At 37.2% G+C, this 15765-nt stretch overlaps 2 protein-coding genes across 2 annotated transcripts in view; one reads left to right on the forward strand and one right to left on the reverse strand.

Annotated features, from left to right (window-relative positions):
- The window catches only part of LOC131777750 (unconventional myosin-VIIa), a 29766-nt gene extending 18532 nt beyond the window's left edge, over window positions 1-11234 (forward strand). The window contains exons 35-54 of the mRNA XM_059094080.2: window positions 23-196; window positions 663-907; window positions 1563-1732; window positions 2074-2261; window positions 3987-4205; window positions 4606-4684; window positions 4946-5037; window positions 5142-5203; window positions 5830-5889; window positions 5980-6130; window positions 6469-6522; window positions 6962-7076; window positions 7324-7410; window positions 7885-7991; window positions 8285-8403; window positions 8647-8713; window positions 8833-8949; window positions 9264-9347; window positions 9907-10026; window positions 10441-11234. Of these exons, the coding sequence (XP_058950063.2) occupies window positions 23-196; window positions 663-907; window positions 1563-1732; window positions 2074-2261; window positions 3987-4205; window positions 4606-4684; window positions 4946-5037; window positions 5142-5203; window positions 5830-5889; window positions 5980-6130; window positions 6469-6522; window positions 6962-7076; window positions 7324-7410; window positions 7885-7991; window positions 8285-8403; window positions 8647-8713; window positions 8833-8949; window positions 9264-9347; window positions 9907-10026; window positions 10441-10542 (2412 nt within the window). The 3' untranslated portion in view covers window positions 10543-11234. The remainder of the gene's footprint in view (window positions 1-22; window positions 197-662; window positions 908-1562; window positions 1733-2073; window positions 2262-3986; window positions 4206-4605; window positions 4685-4945; window positions 5038-5141; window positions 5204-5829; window positions 5890-5979; window positions 6131-6468; window positions 6523-6961; window positions 7077-7323; window positions 7411-7884; window positions 7992-8284; window positions 8404-8646; window positions 8714-8832; window positions 8950-9263; window positions 9348-9906; window positions 10027-10440) is intronic.
- Window positions 11235-11385: 151 nt separating this feature from the next.
- LOC131777749 (vascular endothelial growth factor receptor 2-like) lies at window positions 11386-15579 on the reverse strand. The gene is made up of 5 exons (XM_059094079.2): window positions 15326-15579; window positions 13270-13617; window positions 12706-13008; window positions 12348-12489; window positions 11386-11950 (listed from the first exon to the last, which is right to left on the reverse strand). The coding sequence occupies exons 1-5, from the start codon at window positions 15375-15377 to the stop codon at window positions 11863-11865; spliced, it is 933 nt and encodes a 310-aa protein (XP_058950062.2). The 5' UTR covers window positions 15378-15579; the 3' UTR covers window positions 11386-11862.
- Between the last annotated feature and the right edge of the window lie 186 nt (window positions 15580-15765).

The raw sequence follows: 15765 nt of genomic DNA on the forward strand, positions 1-15765 counted from the left end.
TATACGTTTTTTCTTCTGTCAGGATGAAGACCTGGCAGACGTGGCTGCTAAACAATACTATGTGGAATATGGTAAGGAAATGTTAGCTGACAGACTCATCAACTTACTACCCTCCTACCTCCCTGATAGTCAGCTTCAAGGGGGTAAGGTAGTGCTGGAGAAATGGGCCCAGCTGGTAATAAACTGCCACAAAAAGGTATGTGTATTAACTTGCGATTTACAAGTCTGTCAGTCCAGTTTCTAAGCCTCTGCCGCTAGGGAAAATAAGTTTTTATTTTGCGCCCAATTCAACCGATGATTTTGGAGTGTACTCTTACCTAGGTCATTTGAAAGATGGAAAATATTCAACAAATGTAGTGTTTATCTGCGCGGTTAGAGTAGAACAATAGAAAATGCTGAGCGCTTATCCTGGAACTACTCGCTATCAAAGGAAAGATCCCATTCTCATTAATGTGGTAACTGGCAGAAATGAAAAGTATAATAAATAAGTCTATTTCTTGGAAATTAATAATAAATAATATTATTAATAATAAGTATAACGAAATAAACAATAAAACGAAATCAGACAATGATACAGAGATCAGTGACAATATTTCATTAGTAGGTAATGCTGAAAGGCTTTCTATTTACAATGTTCTGTTGGTTTGTCTTTGTTTTAACAGGGTTATTACACAACAGAGAAGATTAATCCACAGAAAGTGAAAGAGGATGTGGTAAACTATGCTCGATATAAATGGCCACTGCTGTTCTCCAGATTCTACGAAGCATACCAGTTCTCAGGCCCTAGTCTGCCAAAGAACGACGTAATAGTGGCAGTGAATTGGACCGGCGTTTATGTCGTTGATGACCAAGAGCATGTACTTTTAGACTTGCAGTTTCCTGAGATAACTACTGTAACAAGCCCGAGGTGAATAATTTATGCCCCCTGGGATAAATTTCATCTAACTAAGGGGACAATGCTTCAGATTCTTTGTATTACCACCGTCACAATGTTTAGGCGGAGTGATTCAGATCTTAAGGATACTTTCTTTCACACAAGTATGTGACTAGTGCTCCGTTTCCTGGGATCACACGTGTGTGTCACACGTGTGTGTCACACGTGTGACCTGATACCTGCATGATTAAGGGACTTAGAAAAAAGGTGAAATTGTTAAACTTTTACAGCAATCATACATTGTGATTTCTTTCACCCCTAGAAATTAATACGAACGAACGGTAATGGTTACATAACATTTCCTGTGAAAGGAAATTAAGATGTGAGAGATGCTATAAGGCGGGGTTACAACTACGGCAGCAATATCAATAGTAAAATCACAAAAAGACTTTGTTTTTAGTGTATTAATGATGTGACGAACTCATCTCATTCTGAAGTGAGACTATTTGTATCTCTCTTTCTTTCCATGTTGTTGTCGTTGTATTTCTTTTATTCAACATGGCAAAATCAAAGGAGACCTCTTAATTTCGTAATAGGGGATAAATTAACGAGTCGCTCCACTGGTCCGGCTGAAAGGCACCTAGCAACGCCTATTCTGATTTGAGTGACATGTAATTGTGTGTGGTAGGGCCATGAAGTCAGACAGCGCTAGTTTCACTCTAACTACCGTCAAAGGGGACGAGTACACGTTTACTTCAGCAAATTCTGATGACATCCAAGAACTTGTTCACTTTTTCCTCGAGGGATTACGGAAAAGGTCCAAGTATGTGGTGGCAATGGTTGACTATCAGAGTCCAGGTAGGAACTAGTTGGTTTTATTAATATCTTCACTGTTGTACGTTCATGATAACGATTTAACTATAATAAGATACTTTTGATGATGTACAATTTGTTAATTGTTGTTTTAAATACTCGAAAAAATGACTGCCTTTTTTTGGTAAATTTGCCCTTAGTTTCTACGGAATTTGAGGTGAATTCAAATCAATTCTTTAAGTTGTTTTTCAATAGCCACGAACTAAAAAAAATAAATGTTGAATCAGGTAGAATCTATTCAAATGGTTGTTTTAGAGAAGCGGGTTTTTTTCCTCCTCGTTACTCTACTATTTATTTTTTCTTTTTCATATTTTGTCATTTTTCAGCTGAGAGCTCATCGTTCCTTAGTTTCAAGAAAGGTGATTTAATAACTCTTGAGAGTGACACAGGAGAAACAGTCCTGAACTCCGGTTGGTGTTATGGCATCTGTGAAAGGACTGGTAGAAAGGGAGACTTTCCTGCTGAATGTGTGTATGTGCTGCCTACCATTACTAAACCATCAGCAGATACAATGGTAAGTTGTCTCACAGACGAGTAAAATAGCATACTTCAAGCAATCTCTTTTTGAAATGGCTGTCTCCTTTTAGCCTTTTAAAAGTCTATTTCAGGAAACTGTATAATTTTGTTTTTTCCCATTCTGGTGTGAAACTCAGTTAGGTAGAAAGTGAGATGTTCATGTTTGTATTACATTTGGCTTCCCAAATGGTGTAATGAGTCACAGTATCTTCCTTTCACCCTTCCCTCAACACTAAAACTTATGAAAACGCTCCAAGCATTTTCCTGCAGTTTCCTGTTCAACGAAGTGTTTGCGCATTTTACTGTCACTGCAACTGGTGAAAAATGCTGGATGCTTTTTGGTGAATGTGGCAACTGAATCTCGGTTGGTTCAATCATCTATCGTTCATCGCTGCAATGAGCGTTGGATGAATGTCACCCAAGTGAAAGCGCGTTGAGTCCGGCAATTAACCTTTGCATCTTCGTGGAGGTCGCCTGTTTATCAAGTGTTTGCGTTGAAACCAAAAGGAAGAAAATTATAAAGATTAAGACTATAAGAAATCAGAAATGGCATGCACTGAAATGTGTTGGCCGAATTTTTTTTCATATAAATTATGAACAACCAGAGGCCTTCAAGAGCAACAGTAGAATTATGACAACAACTCTTGCTTGTGATTCCAAATTGTTGAAAAATGCCTTTTCCCATATCCTGGAAGATTCACATCACATTGTTTTCCTCGATCTCCTATCTGAAATATCCGATCAGCATAACTGAAGAACTTGCTCAAATAAATCAAACTAGTGCCGGAAACAATCTCCCCTCATGATAATTTTATTTAATACTCATACTGTTTATTTTTTGTTTCCATGAGTTCCTATTGTTAAAAGAAAAGCAATTCAAAAAAGCATATTTCTTACGAGGCCTTTTTTGTAGTGTAAATTTCGACTTTTCAAAAGATGTTGCCTTACTTGGTGTGTTTTCTCCCATGTCGCACATCGGAGCCTGTTTATTCCGAGGAAATTGAGTTCGTTGACTTTTATATATTCACAGCCGAAATTGAGTTCATTGCTAATCAAATGTGTTGCTGCGAATTGATCTTTGCTTAACATGCTTGTTGTACCTCGTGCTGTTTGATTGAGGCTTAGCTAAGAAGACATTAAAATGACGAACCATATCTACCAATCCTGTTAAAACCACGCTGATACTTACGTTATTACCTGCCAGTGATTTATTCGACGATTTTTATTTATAATTGATAACACACAGCAGAAGCTTAACTAGATTGGCGATTGGCGACAAGTGTAAATGTGCCAGTGATGTCTTCTGTCTCATGGGTGTGGTTATCATTGTATATGCACAGTTTTGTCTTTGAATGTATCATTATTATCCCATTCCAGCAATGCTGTTCTGCTGACATGAAGTCATTACACATTACGCATTTGTTTTGCAAAATCTTGAAAAGCGAAAATTATTTAAAAGAATCTAAGGAACATTTCTCAAGTACCTTTCTAATGAAGTCCAAAAAAGTGAATGTAGCAATTCTTGCTGGATTTCCATGTTCGCATAGGAAGTTTATTTTGCATTATAAACCCAACGTAAGTTCACTTCAAATATTTGACATCGTTATTGTTACTATTTTCGGTGTTAGATGGTTCGCTGGTCATCAAAGGTTCTACCCGTGGATTGCATTTTAAATAAATACAAAGTAGATTTTATTGTTGGCTCTTTTCACTGTTTTAACAGAGCTTATTCAATGATCAGTCTTTGGAAAGTTCTGAGAAAATCATCGCCACAACTCAGACCGCCATCTACCAAGAGGAGGTTGAATCTTTTGAGAAGCCACACACTTTGTATGAATATTCCATCGAACACTTTCTACCGCCAGCCAAGAGAACTCTGAGTAAAGCTCTTCAATCGCAGGTCAAAAGGAGAGACAAGAATATATCTTGGGCTTTTACCAAGGTAAAGGAGGTTGTAATCAATACAGCTTGATTTGTGAACAGCTGTTACTACTGATATACGTGTAATAACATTTATATTTGGCAGTGATTTACTTTTGATTGTCTTTTCCTTATGCTTTGCTGTTTTGTGCGTTTGTTTTGTACTTAAAGATTGATTTATGTTCAGATTTATAATTGGAAAGTCGTCATCGATGTTTAACAGAAAATCTCGACTCCTCGAGCAACCATTTTACATAGTGTGTCGTTTTTCAGGTAATATCAATAAAAGAGTCATGAGTCAGCTATCGAACATGCACGAAATATTTGGCATAGATATAACACATAACTTTTTACCATGTAAATGAAATGTTGAAGGATTCTGTGAAACGAAAAACACAGCAGAGATCATTTGTTGTTTACAGGACCCCATCAAGCAGCCACTGCTGAAAAGACTAGCAGGCCAGGAAGAACTCGCCCAGAAGGCCACGCAAACTTTCCTGGATATCCTTGCTATAATATTTGTTACAACTTGGAGAGTACTTTTATATCTTCGGTACTTTTGACCTCACAGGATTCTTTGAATGATTTGAAAACCTTACATCCGTGCTTTTATTTTTAACCAGTAATGTAAACAAGAAATTCAAACAGAGTTCACTGATTTAACCTGTGTCAATTGTAGTTTTCTCGCTTTTTCCCACCAACGTGATTATTATGAAATAGACTGATTGAGATTTTAAATAACGGTTCCTTGACTTATCTGACCCATCATGAAGTACATGGGTGATTACCCATCCAAGCGGGTTCGTCAAACAACAGATCTCACAGACGCCATTTTTGAACCAGCTCTGCTTCATGTAAGCAACGTTTCAGATTGTAATGTATTAAGTGTAGTTGATTCATTTCCATTGCTATGGAAACCCGATCATGTTTCTGACCTTTGACCGGTTCTTTTCATAAGGAACCTCTGAGAGACGAAGTTTACTGCCAGTTGATAAAGCAGATAACAGAAAACAGACTTCCGTAAGTATATCGGAACAGATGTTTCTATATGTTCCCATCTAATGCCCCATTCACACCAAAGCTTAAACATGTTTAAAAGTTGTTTTGTTAAACACAGTTTAATTTTTTTTTTCTTCATAGAAACTATTTAACCGAATATTTTTGACTTGAATGTAGCACATCGGAAATGCAAGTTAGCAAGTACTTGAATCCTATGGAAAATCAAGTTTTTCAGTTCTCTGTTTATAATTTTCATTCAATGAAAACCAGTTTAACAAAACATGTTTTGCTGGTGTGAATGGGGTATAAGATCTTGTTGGAGGAATGTTTCGACAGGGCTGGAGTGATCTACACAGACTCTTAGTACATCAGTAAAATTTGTCTGGTAGACGCCTTGCTATTACGTTAACAATATCTATTTAACGTAAATAAATATTACTTAGAAAGCGAATGGAAATCCCTATGAAAAAAAGGGATCGTCTAGTGGAGTTATATTTTTATCCATCCATTTATGTAGAGGAGAGTAAAATGTCATTCCTTTATACCAAGGAATCAATTGCTTTCGTTGCATTTACGTGAAATCGTTGGTTGGTTGAAATGTTAATATGGAAAGAGAAGTATGGTAAATGTATAGTTACCTTTTACAGCTCAAGTGAGGAGAAAGGATGGGAACTGTTGTGGCTTTGTACGGGAATCTTTGCCTGCAGGTGGGTAAAGCCATTGTGTATGAAACCAGTCCATTTTACAGTGCAACGGTTTAAAATTGTATCCAAGCTGTATTTTTTCGCGCTTTTCAGTTCCTTGCTGATGAGGGAAGTGAACCAAGTGTTCCGGTCGTGTTCCAGTAAACAGCCATTAGCTCATGACTGCCTTTCCAGACTACAGAAGACTATCAGAGTCGGGCAGCGCAAATATCCTCCACACATAGTGGAGGTGGAGGCCATACAGGTGTGACACTCTGAACATGTCCGAGACGTTTGTACACTACATGCATTATGTCATTATATGTATTATGTTTGTATGTGTATTATTATGTGTGTTATGTTTTGTTATGTATTATATTTGTACAGATTTTTGTACATGTATTTATGGTGCTTAAAGGACACCAAGCAAACATCAAATCTTAGGAAGAGAAATCTATGGGTGTTCAAGGCAACCTGGCCATATACTGAAATCGTCGCTGTAAAATGTAACAATTATGAAAAGGATGAACTAAAGGATGTATCATTTAGTTAAAACACAGCTCATTTGCATCCTCATAACTTCTGTTTTTGTTTTTCCCTTAGCACAAGACTACTCAGATATTCCATAAAGTGTATTTTCCCGATGACAGTGATCAGGTTCAAATATCTTTGTCTATCGTATTGTTCACGAGTATGAAAAATCACCTCGATTTGTAAACGTTGCTTAATTTTTAGGTAACAGACCTCTCTCAATTTAACAACCTGCTGGGATTCGCAGCATCTTGGTATCAGTACCATGTGAGGTGGATATCGACTAAGTCAAAATTCATGGCCACCTTTCCTTTCTTCATATGAGTTTAACGCGTTTCTTTTGGACAGATGTTTTTCAATTGTTTTTCTTGATCATTCGCCTAACTATCGTTATTTTAAAAGCCCTATCTGAGATTTTTTGTAAAACAATTTTATTTCTTAAGTATTGAGAAACAGACGTCTTTTCTATTTATTGTGCAACTGAGCCATCGGTAGAACTGAGTCAGTTTTCTTTGGCTTAACGATTTGGCTTTGTGATCATTGATGTATTGTTATTTCACTGCAGGCCTTTGAAGTTGATTCCAGCACACGCGCCAAAGAATTTTGTGCTGTTGTTGCGCAGCGCCTGGGACTGAAGTCTTCTGAAGGATTCAGTTTGTTTGTTAAGATCACTGATAAAGGTATTATGGCGATAAGATGGCTGATGACACATTCCATTTTATGTCTTGGAACGAAAAATAAATTTTCATGGAAAAGAAATGAATGTGATAGCAACATATGGAAAATGTTGATCACTACTCGGTGTGGGAAGAACCCACCCTCCAACGTATGAAGATGACATTGCTGTATTAAGTCACCTTCTTTCTTCCACTTCATGGCGACCATTCAAGGTATTTTCGTGCTTACAACTCTATTGTCTGTTTACAGTGATCAGTGTTCCTGAGGGAGACTTCTTCTTCGATTTCGTGAGACATTTAACAGAGTGGCTCAAGAAAGCCAGACCTACCCGTGATGGTAAGTTGACTCTCCTCAGAACTTACTAGTTTTAAAACCTTACTTTGCAAGGGATGTGTGATGCTCCACAATTCTTTAGATAGTCTCAAATTTTATTATTTTGACTTCATAAATAATGAGCCTGATGCTTGCTTCTTTACCATAATGTTACTGAAAAGCCTTATTGCCAAATTATTTTATTCCAAGTGTGGTCATTTAAACAGATAGCAGAGGGCATCCTTAAATCAATGTCAACAATTCTGAAAGTTATTTCCAGTCGGCATATTGCACACATAAGTACTTCAGTAGGAAATATTTGATTTAGGTGTACATATTATCATGTAATAGAATGAAACAGTTTTATGAGCCTATAGTAGAAAATGCCTTGTAATGCTTGGATAAAATTCATTCAATTTAAGTAACAGATCAATTGATTTATTTTCCCCCACTATTTCTGTCATTTGAAGAAGTCAAAGGGAATTTTTTCATCTCCAGGTCAACTGCCGAATTTAACTTATCAAGTATTCTTCATGAAAAAATTATGGTCGACAACTGTGGTTGGAAAGGATGTTGCCGCTGACACGATCTTTCATTATCATCAGGTACAGTAGTTACTCTCTTTCATGTCCTCTAATTCAACAGTGTATGCGTGTAATCGCAGTCAAGTGTCCGCCAGACTAAACTCGTTTAATAAGAGTATTTTATGATGTTTATTTCAATATGGAATCAATTGCCTGTCTACGTCGTAACTGCAAAACATGAATCAAGTTAAAATAACAGATTGTACCTCCTATTACATACTTGTAACGAAGACATACTTTAAGTGTTTGTATTTTTCAACATTCTGTTTGTATCACTGTAACTAATTCATGAACATTGAAACTTGTGTTACCAGGAGTTACCAAAGTACTTACGAGGTTATCATAAATGTACAAAAGAAGAGGGAAGCCAACTTGCAGCGCTTATCTACAGAGTTCGATTTGGCGAGGACAAACGAGAATTCCCCAGCATACCGTAAGAGACAAATCTATTTTTCCTTTGTAGTTATCTATTTGATGAATGTTACATAGATATCACTAAAATAGGTTAGTTTTTACAAGCATTATATTTGCTCTTTTGATTTGTCTCCCAACTTGTTATTTCTTTACAATGCCTTCGCAAAGATTGCACTGCCATAATAATAATAATAATAATAATAATAATATTAATAATAATAATAATAGTAATTATAGAGTAATGATGTTTTTCGATACACAGGAAAATGTTACGTGAGTTGATTCCGTCTGACCTGTGCGCTGAACAGTCCCCGGATGACTGGAAGAGGGTTCGTAGTTTTCGTTCTTGTTGAGTTTTTAATGTGGCTCTTTTTTAAGTAACACTATCTGTTTACTATTTGATTTGTGACTTTGATTATAACGTTGTCTTTCATTAAATTTGTTCCAGGCCATAGTTGCATCATTCAATAAACATGCTGGCAAGTCAAAGAATGATGCTAAAATATCGTTCTTGAAGATCATTTACAGATGGCCAACATTCGGATCAGCTTTCTTTGAAGTGAAGGTGATTGAATTTTAAATCATGCAAGTATACCGAGAAAAGTTTATTCCATAGCTCGTTGTTAAGGTCGCAAGACACAATACACCAGTTGTTGAGCACTGTATGAGAACAAAGCTGTTCCAGCTGAAATAAAAATGAATTACAGCAAGAGTAAAGATGTGCTGAACTGTAAAATTCAATGGCAGTTCAGTAGTTGTACTTCCATGTAATGCTCGGTGCAGGGATGACAAGATAAAAGTCGAAGTTATAGCTCATGTTTTGTGTTCTACAGAGAGAAATTAGACAGTTAAAAAATTAAACCTTTTTTTGTCCTCCAGCAAACTACGGAGCCAAACTTCCCAGATCATTTGTTGATTGCTATAAACAAAAATGGTGTGAATCTCATTAATCCACGAACTAAGGTATGCCAAGAAAATATAAGGAACTTCATGTTCGTACTAATTTTATTCCTCGAAATGAGGATTAGTTAAGTGTATTTCATTATTATTGATATTTTTAGCAAATTATTTATGCTCAGTCAGCATTTATTTTGAAAATTCAATGTGATGAAATCATTATGAAATGAGATCGTTCGTGAAAGTTTTTTCCTCCAGTTGGTGCAGAAAAACAAGGCCATCACCAACGATTGGCTCTCTTTCCTTTGCCATAGCGTATGTATGTGGCTTGTGGATGATGTCGTTCATCTTCGCTTCGAAGGTGGAATGATCATGTTGTCTTAAGATTGATTCCTTGCTGTTCCCAAGTGTCTCTTTGTCCGCTCGAGTCTCCCGCAAGTTTACATTGGCATTCTCCCTTGTCGAACGCAACCATTATTTTCGCAGTAAGGATAGGATTTCATTCTTTCTCATAAATAGCGTTGGCATGCACTGTTGAAATATCAGAATGGTGAAAAGAGAAATTTTGTTTGCCCCGTTCAACAGCAGCTTTGTCGTCTAATTTAGTGTGATATTTGTTTCTTAGGATATCCTCGCCACCTATCCGTTCACCAAAATTTCAAACTGGAGCAGTGGCAACACGTATTTTCATATGACGATTGGTAGTCTGGTGAAAGGAAGCAGGCTTCTATGTGAAACATCATTGGTAAGATGGATTCCGCTGTTGAACACAGTTAGCCGCCTAAAGTATGCTGCAATGCAAATGTAACCCTCAGTTGTTCACTCACAAATGACTTCAAAGTGTGGGTTATAGAACAAGAAACTGGCACACGAGCCCCAGCCGACTGTGTCACCGATGCTATAATCACAATTTGATGTCTACAGTGATGAACAACAGTAAAGACAACCTGCAAAATAGAATTTATGTTTCATTCGATGAGCAAAAAGTGGAGTGAAAACTCGTGGTTAAGTTTGCTCGAAGCCCTCGCATGTCTTCGGGACAATCTCGCCAACAAGACTGCATGTTAAGCTTAATAAGACAAAGACCAACAAAAGAGTGCGTAGTATTCAGTTCACTGCATAATATGTAAATGACGCGAAAGCTATTTTGTTTCTGCAGGGTTACAAAATGGACGATTTGCTGACTTCATACATCTCTCTTATGCTGACTACAATGAATAAACAGAAGAAACCTGCAACACTAAGAGCTGTCAAAAAATAACACATCAGTAGTGATTTAATAATTTTTTTATCCGGTAAACATGTTGAAAAAAGTACAGTCACAGATTTTAGGTGAGCATGCTTGGCTCAGGCTATATAAGTATGGATAATTATTTACCTCTTGTATAAAGCCATAACAATATCTTGTCGTTGGCTTATTCATAAGAGAATCACGGTGTAAATGTTTGTCTGTTTACAAGCAGTATTGAGCAGAATTCGACTGATAATATAATTTGAACTGGCTAGGGAAAAAGCTTGGACCACTCTGACATTAGAATCTTTAAGTGCTACCGCGATTTCATACCAATTCCTGAATGGGAATGAAATGAAAAAGTAAAGAAGGAATGGGCCACTACTTTGTGGCTGACACTGCCGAGCATTTAGTGGTGGGTTTTTCTGAAATTATGGCAGTATATTTATGAGAATTTAGTATTTAAAGAAAAAAAATTCATTAGTTTATTGCAAGCTTTGTGAAATTTAGAAGATCGCTTTAAATAGGGCATTAACTACTTGCTATGTGTCTTTTAAAGCCTATGTCTCGTTCGTCTAGTATCTCGCCAGCAAGGACGTTTTTAAAGTGGTGATTATTATGATTATTACAGTAGAACCTATTGTAGCCGTTACTAGTTAGACTTGAAACTTGCTGTTCCCTAAAAGATCATTAAATAAAACTAACTGTTTTTGTTCACTGATTGTGATTATTCCGATTAGTTTTTCGTGTCCACTGTTAAGATCTTGAGGTAGATTTAACAGATTCCTCAATACCCTTATTAGAGTCGATGCTTGCTCACCATTAGTGTTATATTTAGAGATTCCTCGCCTGTCTTTTCATTTGGGTGTAATTGTTGTTGGTACTTCATCCTCTCCGCGAGGTAGGTCTTCAACAGAATTGACGAGAAGTGCATCTTTTCCTCGCAATCGATTTAAATTATTCTCCCTAAGGAGGAAGGACGTAGGTGTTTTGAGTAGTATAGCCTTAGAAATGCTGGGATACTGCTGACTCAGAATGTCTACTTCCTCGCATTTTAGACGTTAACTCCTTTGGAAATGAACAGTCCTGCACACACTTTAGTTCGAATCACGCGTTAACATGCATTCCTGTACTGCTGACACCAACTTCAGTCCACCACAGTCTACTCAAAAGCAATCTTCTAATAATTGCCCCTCTCAAGATCGATAAAGTCATTGAATTGAATGCGTAAGGTTTTTCATCGTTGAGGCTCCAAATAAATTTTAATGAGTTGTGACGAATAAATTACAGGCGAGAAAGCAAAACTTCTGGCTGATTTTGGGTAATATGTCATTTATGTAGGTTAAGTGTTCAAATTTTTTCACCATTGTCGGCGAAGTTCGACCATTCACCCATAAGGCTTCTTGCCTGTTCATCCTGTGGCATTCTATCGTATTTCCTGTAATGAACGGAAATATTTACGTTTAGTATGGTTATGTTCAACTTTTTGTGCTTGATGTCACCTTCTGGCGGTAAGTAATGTAGAGCTTGAAACTGAGAATTAATCATCTCTTCCAAGTTGTGTACGTCAATTTATCTAAAATCCTTTGTTATCAGCTCTTTTCACCTCATCCAAGGTGAGATATCCGACTAGCAATCGTAAGCTTTGAGACCGGATACCTCCACCAACCCTTGGATGTTACCTTTATCGCAGGTGTTGCCTGTTTTAATGGCTCTTTGTTAAAATCCTCCAACTCCTTATAAACTATTAAGTGACAACTCAAAAATAAACTGAAGGTTCTTTAGCACAAAATGAGAGGACCGTTTATGCATTCCAACGGTACAAATTTTCGTACCTGAGCTTCTTGGTTCTTTCTCCAGCAGATCGGAAAAAGAAATAGGCGCCAAAGATGGAGAATAAAATCACACAAACTACTATTGTTGGGGTGAAGCTGGCTGGGGTGTCCATACCATGCTTGTGGTCTTGGTGCAGTGAATCTGGAAAAAGTATAAACTTAAGCACACTATTTTGATAATTAATAGCATTAACTGCGAGATAAGAAGCAGTAGATTATTTACATTATTGCAACATTACGAGCAATAACATCAAATACAGTTGCATTGTAACTGCATAATATTATAGTAATGCTAAATCTGTTTAAAATGTGAATGTACGACAAATGTTAAAGCACAGTCTCCTGGGTGTGAATTTACCTTGGGCGAGATGTGTAATATCACCAGAATGCCCGCATGACGTCACGAGCAGCAACACTTGATATTTATCAATTCCAGCTTGGTTGCCAGCGATACAGGTGTACAATCCCGTCATATTTGCAAGAATACCTGATATTATTAAGTCACTCAATATTGTGCCGTTCTGCAATGTTTGTCCATCTCGTTGCCATAAAATCCACGGCTGAGGATTGCCAGTCACGTGACACGGTAGTACGACAGAGGTACCTACTGAAGCCTCCACTTTCGCTATGTTGCTGCCTTTCTCTTTGATTTGCGGTGGAGCTACAAAATGATAATAGCACAAAAAAAAATATCCGAAACAGTCATTTAATGTCGATGAACACTTTATAAAAATACTGAATAATTTATTTAGTGGCCCAACTAGATTACCTGAAAAATAAAAATTGTCTTGAGGAGTTATCTCCAGCGCTGTACCATAAGGGTACATTATCGCAAAATATGCCGTAAATAATTAGTTAAGAAAAAATAAGAGAGAGTTCCCAATACAATACGACAACTGCGAGAGACTAGTCATTTACATACCAACTATTGCAAGCTGTACTGTATGACGCACAGTAAATGCCCCTGAGAACTCTAACATACAACCGTACTCTCCGCCATCTTGAGCAGTCACACGATAAAGTCGAAATGCGGCTGTAGTTTTGTTTCCAATCCATTCAATACGTTTGGAGCGCGAAACCAAACTTCCATTCTTTGACAAGCTCATCAAGGGTGTTGAAATATCGCCATCACTCCACTGACCAAACAGTAGTCGGTGGAAATTAGCCCTGTCAGCTTGACTTAAGTGATAGCGCCATATCAATGTCACATTGTTTCCACTATGCGAAAAAGTTGGATTGGAAGGGACGCTGATAAACCTGGAGTGACGTCCTGCATAAACGAGATAAGTCACATAAACTGTCCGCCCCTGTGCAATTGCTTAGGACTGTTATACTGGTCTGTTTGTCAAGGTTCATTAAGGGGCCGCCTCTCCTTAAAAGCTCGTTACCAGGGCTGGCTCGTATTGAATGTCGAATTTTGTTGTGTTTTCGAGAGAGAATCTCTGGCCTCGTTAAGCAGATTTAAACGATCTTAGTTCCCTTTTTAAATGAAAATTTCCGCTGGGAAGCTATCACGAAGTTTTCGCCGAGGATGATGTTTCGGAATTCACCCCTTATGGAACGGAACCTTGCTAAAGAATGATCAAACAGATGAAGCGAAAACCTGGCACCTCATTCCCCAGCGTATCCCGGCAGAGCCTTACAGAACCTAGCCACAAGCTATTAAGAATAGAAGAACAATTTAAAGAGGAAAGATATTTGGTCCGGTGGAAAACAAAATAATTTTGGCTTCAACGGCTTCAACTACAATCAAAGTGGTCCTGCAAATTACCTTCCTCTAATGCGCCCTACTACAAGAATATCAAGGCCGAAGTTAAGAAAACCTAATACTTCGTAAAACGTTTCTTTTCCACTCAGGGAAGGCCGGCAGCTGTCTGCAAAATTGGCTCCCCCTATCAGAACGCGTTGTGACTAATTTGAAAAACTAAAATCTTGTTCCAATATCGCTGAAAGAGACCCACAAAAGTTACATAACCAGAAAGTTTTAAACATACGTACTTAATACTTAAGGAGACAAACCTACAAAAAGTACTTGTTTTCGCATACTGAAAAATAAAGTAACTCGTTCTTTGAATGTATATTGGAAAATAAGTTGAAGGTTGTAAAAGCGAAATATTCACTACCACATCACAAAGTTACTTTATGTCTTGAAATGTAAATTGGAATAGTAAACATTCATCTTGACGGAGTGAGAAATGAACGGACGCTAATTTGCATTTTGGCATGTTTGTTCGATGAATAATTTATCGTTTTTCTCAGAGGTTGTGTTCGTTTAAAAAGTTTCACAGAAGGAGAGGTTAAATCACCTATGAGGGCATAATGTAACATCCTCTAAATTTGATAAGATTTTCTATCGTTTTCGTCTGGAGTCGCGTCCTTTTAAATTTGTTAAAAAAAAATAGAAGAAACAAAACAAATGTTAGCTGCCATTGTAGATTTTGCGTGTGTTACACTAGTGTATACGAATTCATGTGTTTTGTACCTTCATTTGCATTTCAGTTTGAGTTTTAACTCGTCCTGTTGAACATTTGAAGTTATTTTGACGCTTACAAAGTGAGATTAAAAGTTCTTGTTTTATCATTTCGAACATTTCTGAATTTCGATCGATTTTCCCTCAAAATGTAAATCGATGCTCAAGGTAATAATTACTCTTTCTCTTTTCGTACAACAAATTTTTATTCGAAATATTCCACCCATTTTCCCTTTAGAAAGTGACATTAGTACAATGAATTATTTGAGATTGTCACATCACGTTCGCTATTCATATTTTGTTTTTACTATTTGTTGTTTGCAACGAAAAATAGTTTTCGTTTGTTATTGTAGTAAAAACTAGGGAAAAAATGCTTATGTGCTTATCAAAGATGGTGTTAATCAACGTCTGAGTGAATGAATCAATCCTCGTCAACAGTCATATCTGTACACAAGAGTGGTGCCGCTTTATCATTTCGCGGCGAACACTGCCTTGGACTTTAACTTACCTTCCGTTCCCAAGAACCAAATCGAATAGAAAAACAACCAAATTAAAAACATCGCTTACTAAGGCTACACGCGAAACAATCCAAAATTACTGCTGAAGGCGACTACTGGTGAAAGTCAGTCTTAGAACACCCCATGATATGAAACATTCTCAGTATTGTACACAACGTTACTTTTTGTCATGCGCGAGACGAGCTGAACCAAATGGAATTATTGGAAAAATAAATACAGTTTCATCACAGCGTTGTTTTCATTTGAATTTGGAATGTCGCTAAAGTTTGCTTGTTGAAGTTCAAACAATAGCACACTCCAGGGTGCGTCAGGTGGTCATCTATACTAGCAGGTGCCGGCTAACAAGTTGGAAAACCAAATGAAACAACAAAACTCAACGCCAAGTCAAATTTCTCAAAGCACACACCATGAACACGACTGAAAATACATT

Source organism: Pocillopora verrucosa, chromosome 6 (genome assembly GCF_036669915.1).
Source record: "Pocillopora verrucosa isolate sample1 chromosome 6, ASM3666991v2, whole genome shotgun sequence".
Lineage (NCBI taxonomy): Eukaryota > Metazoa > Cnidaria > Anthozoa > Scleractinia > Pocilloporidae > Pocillopora > Pocillopora verrucosa.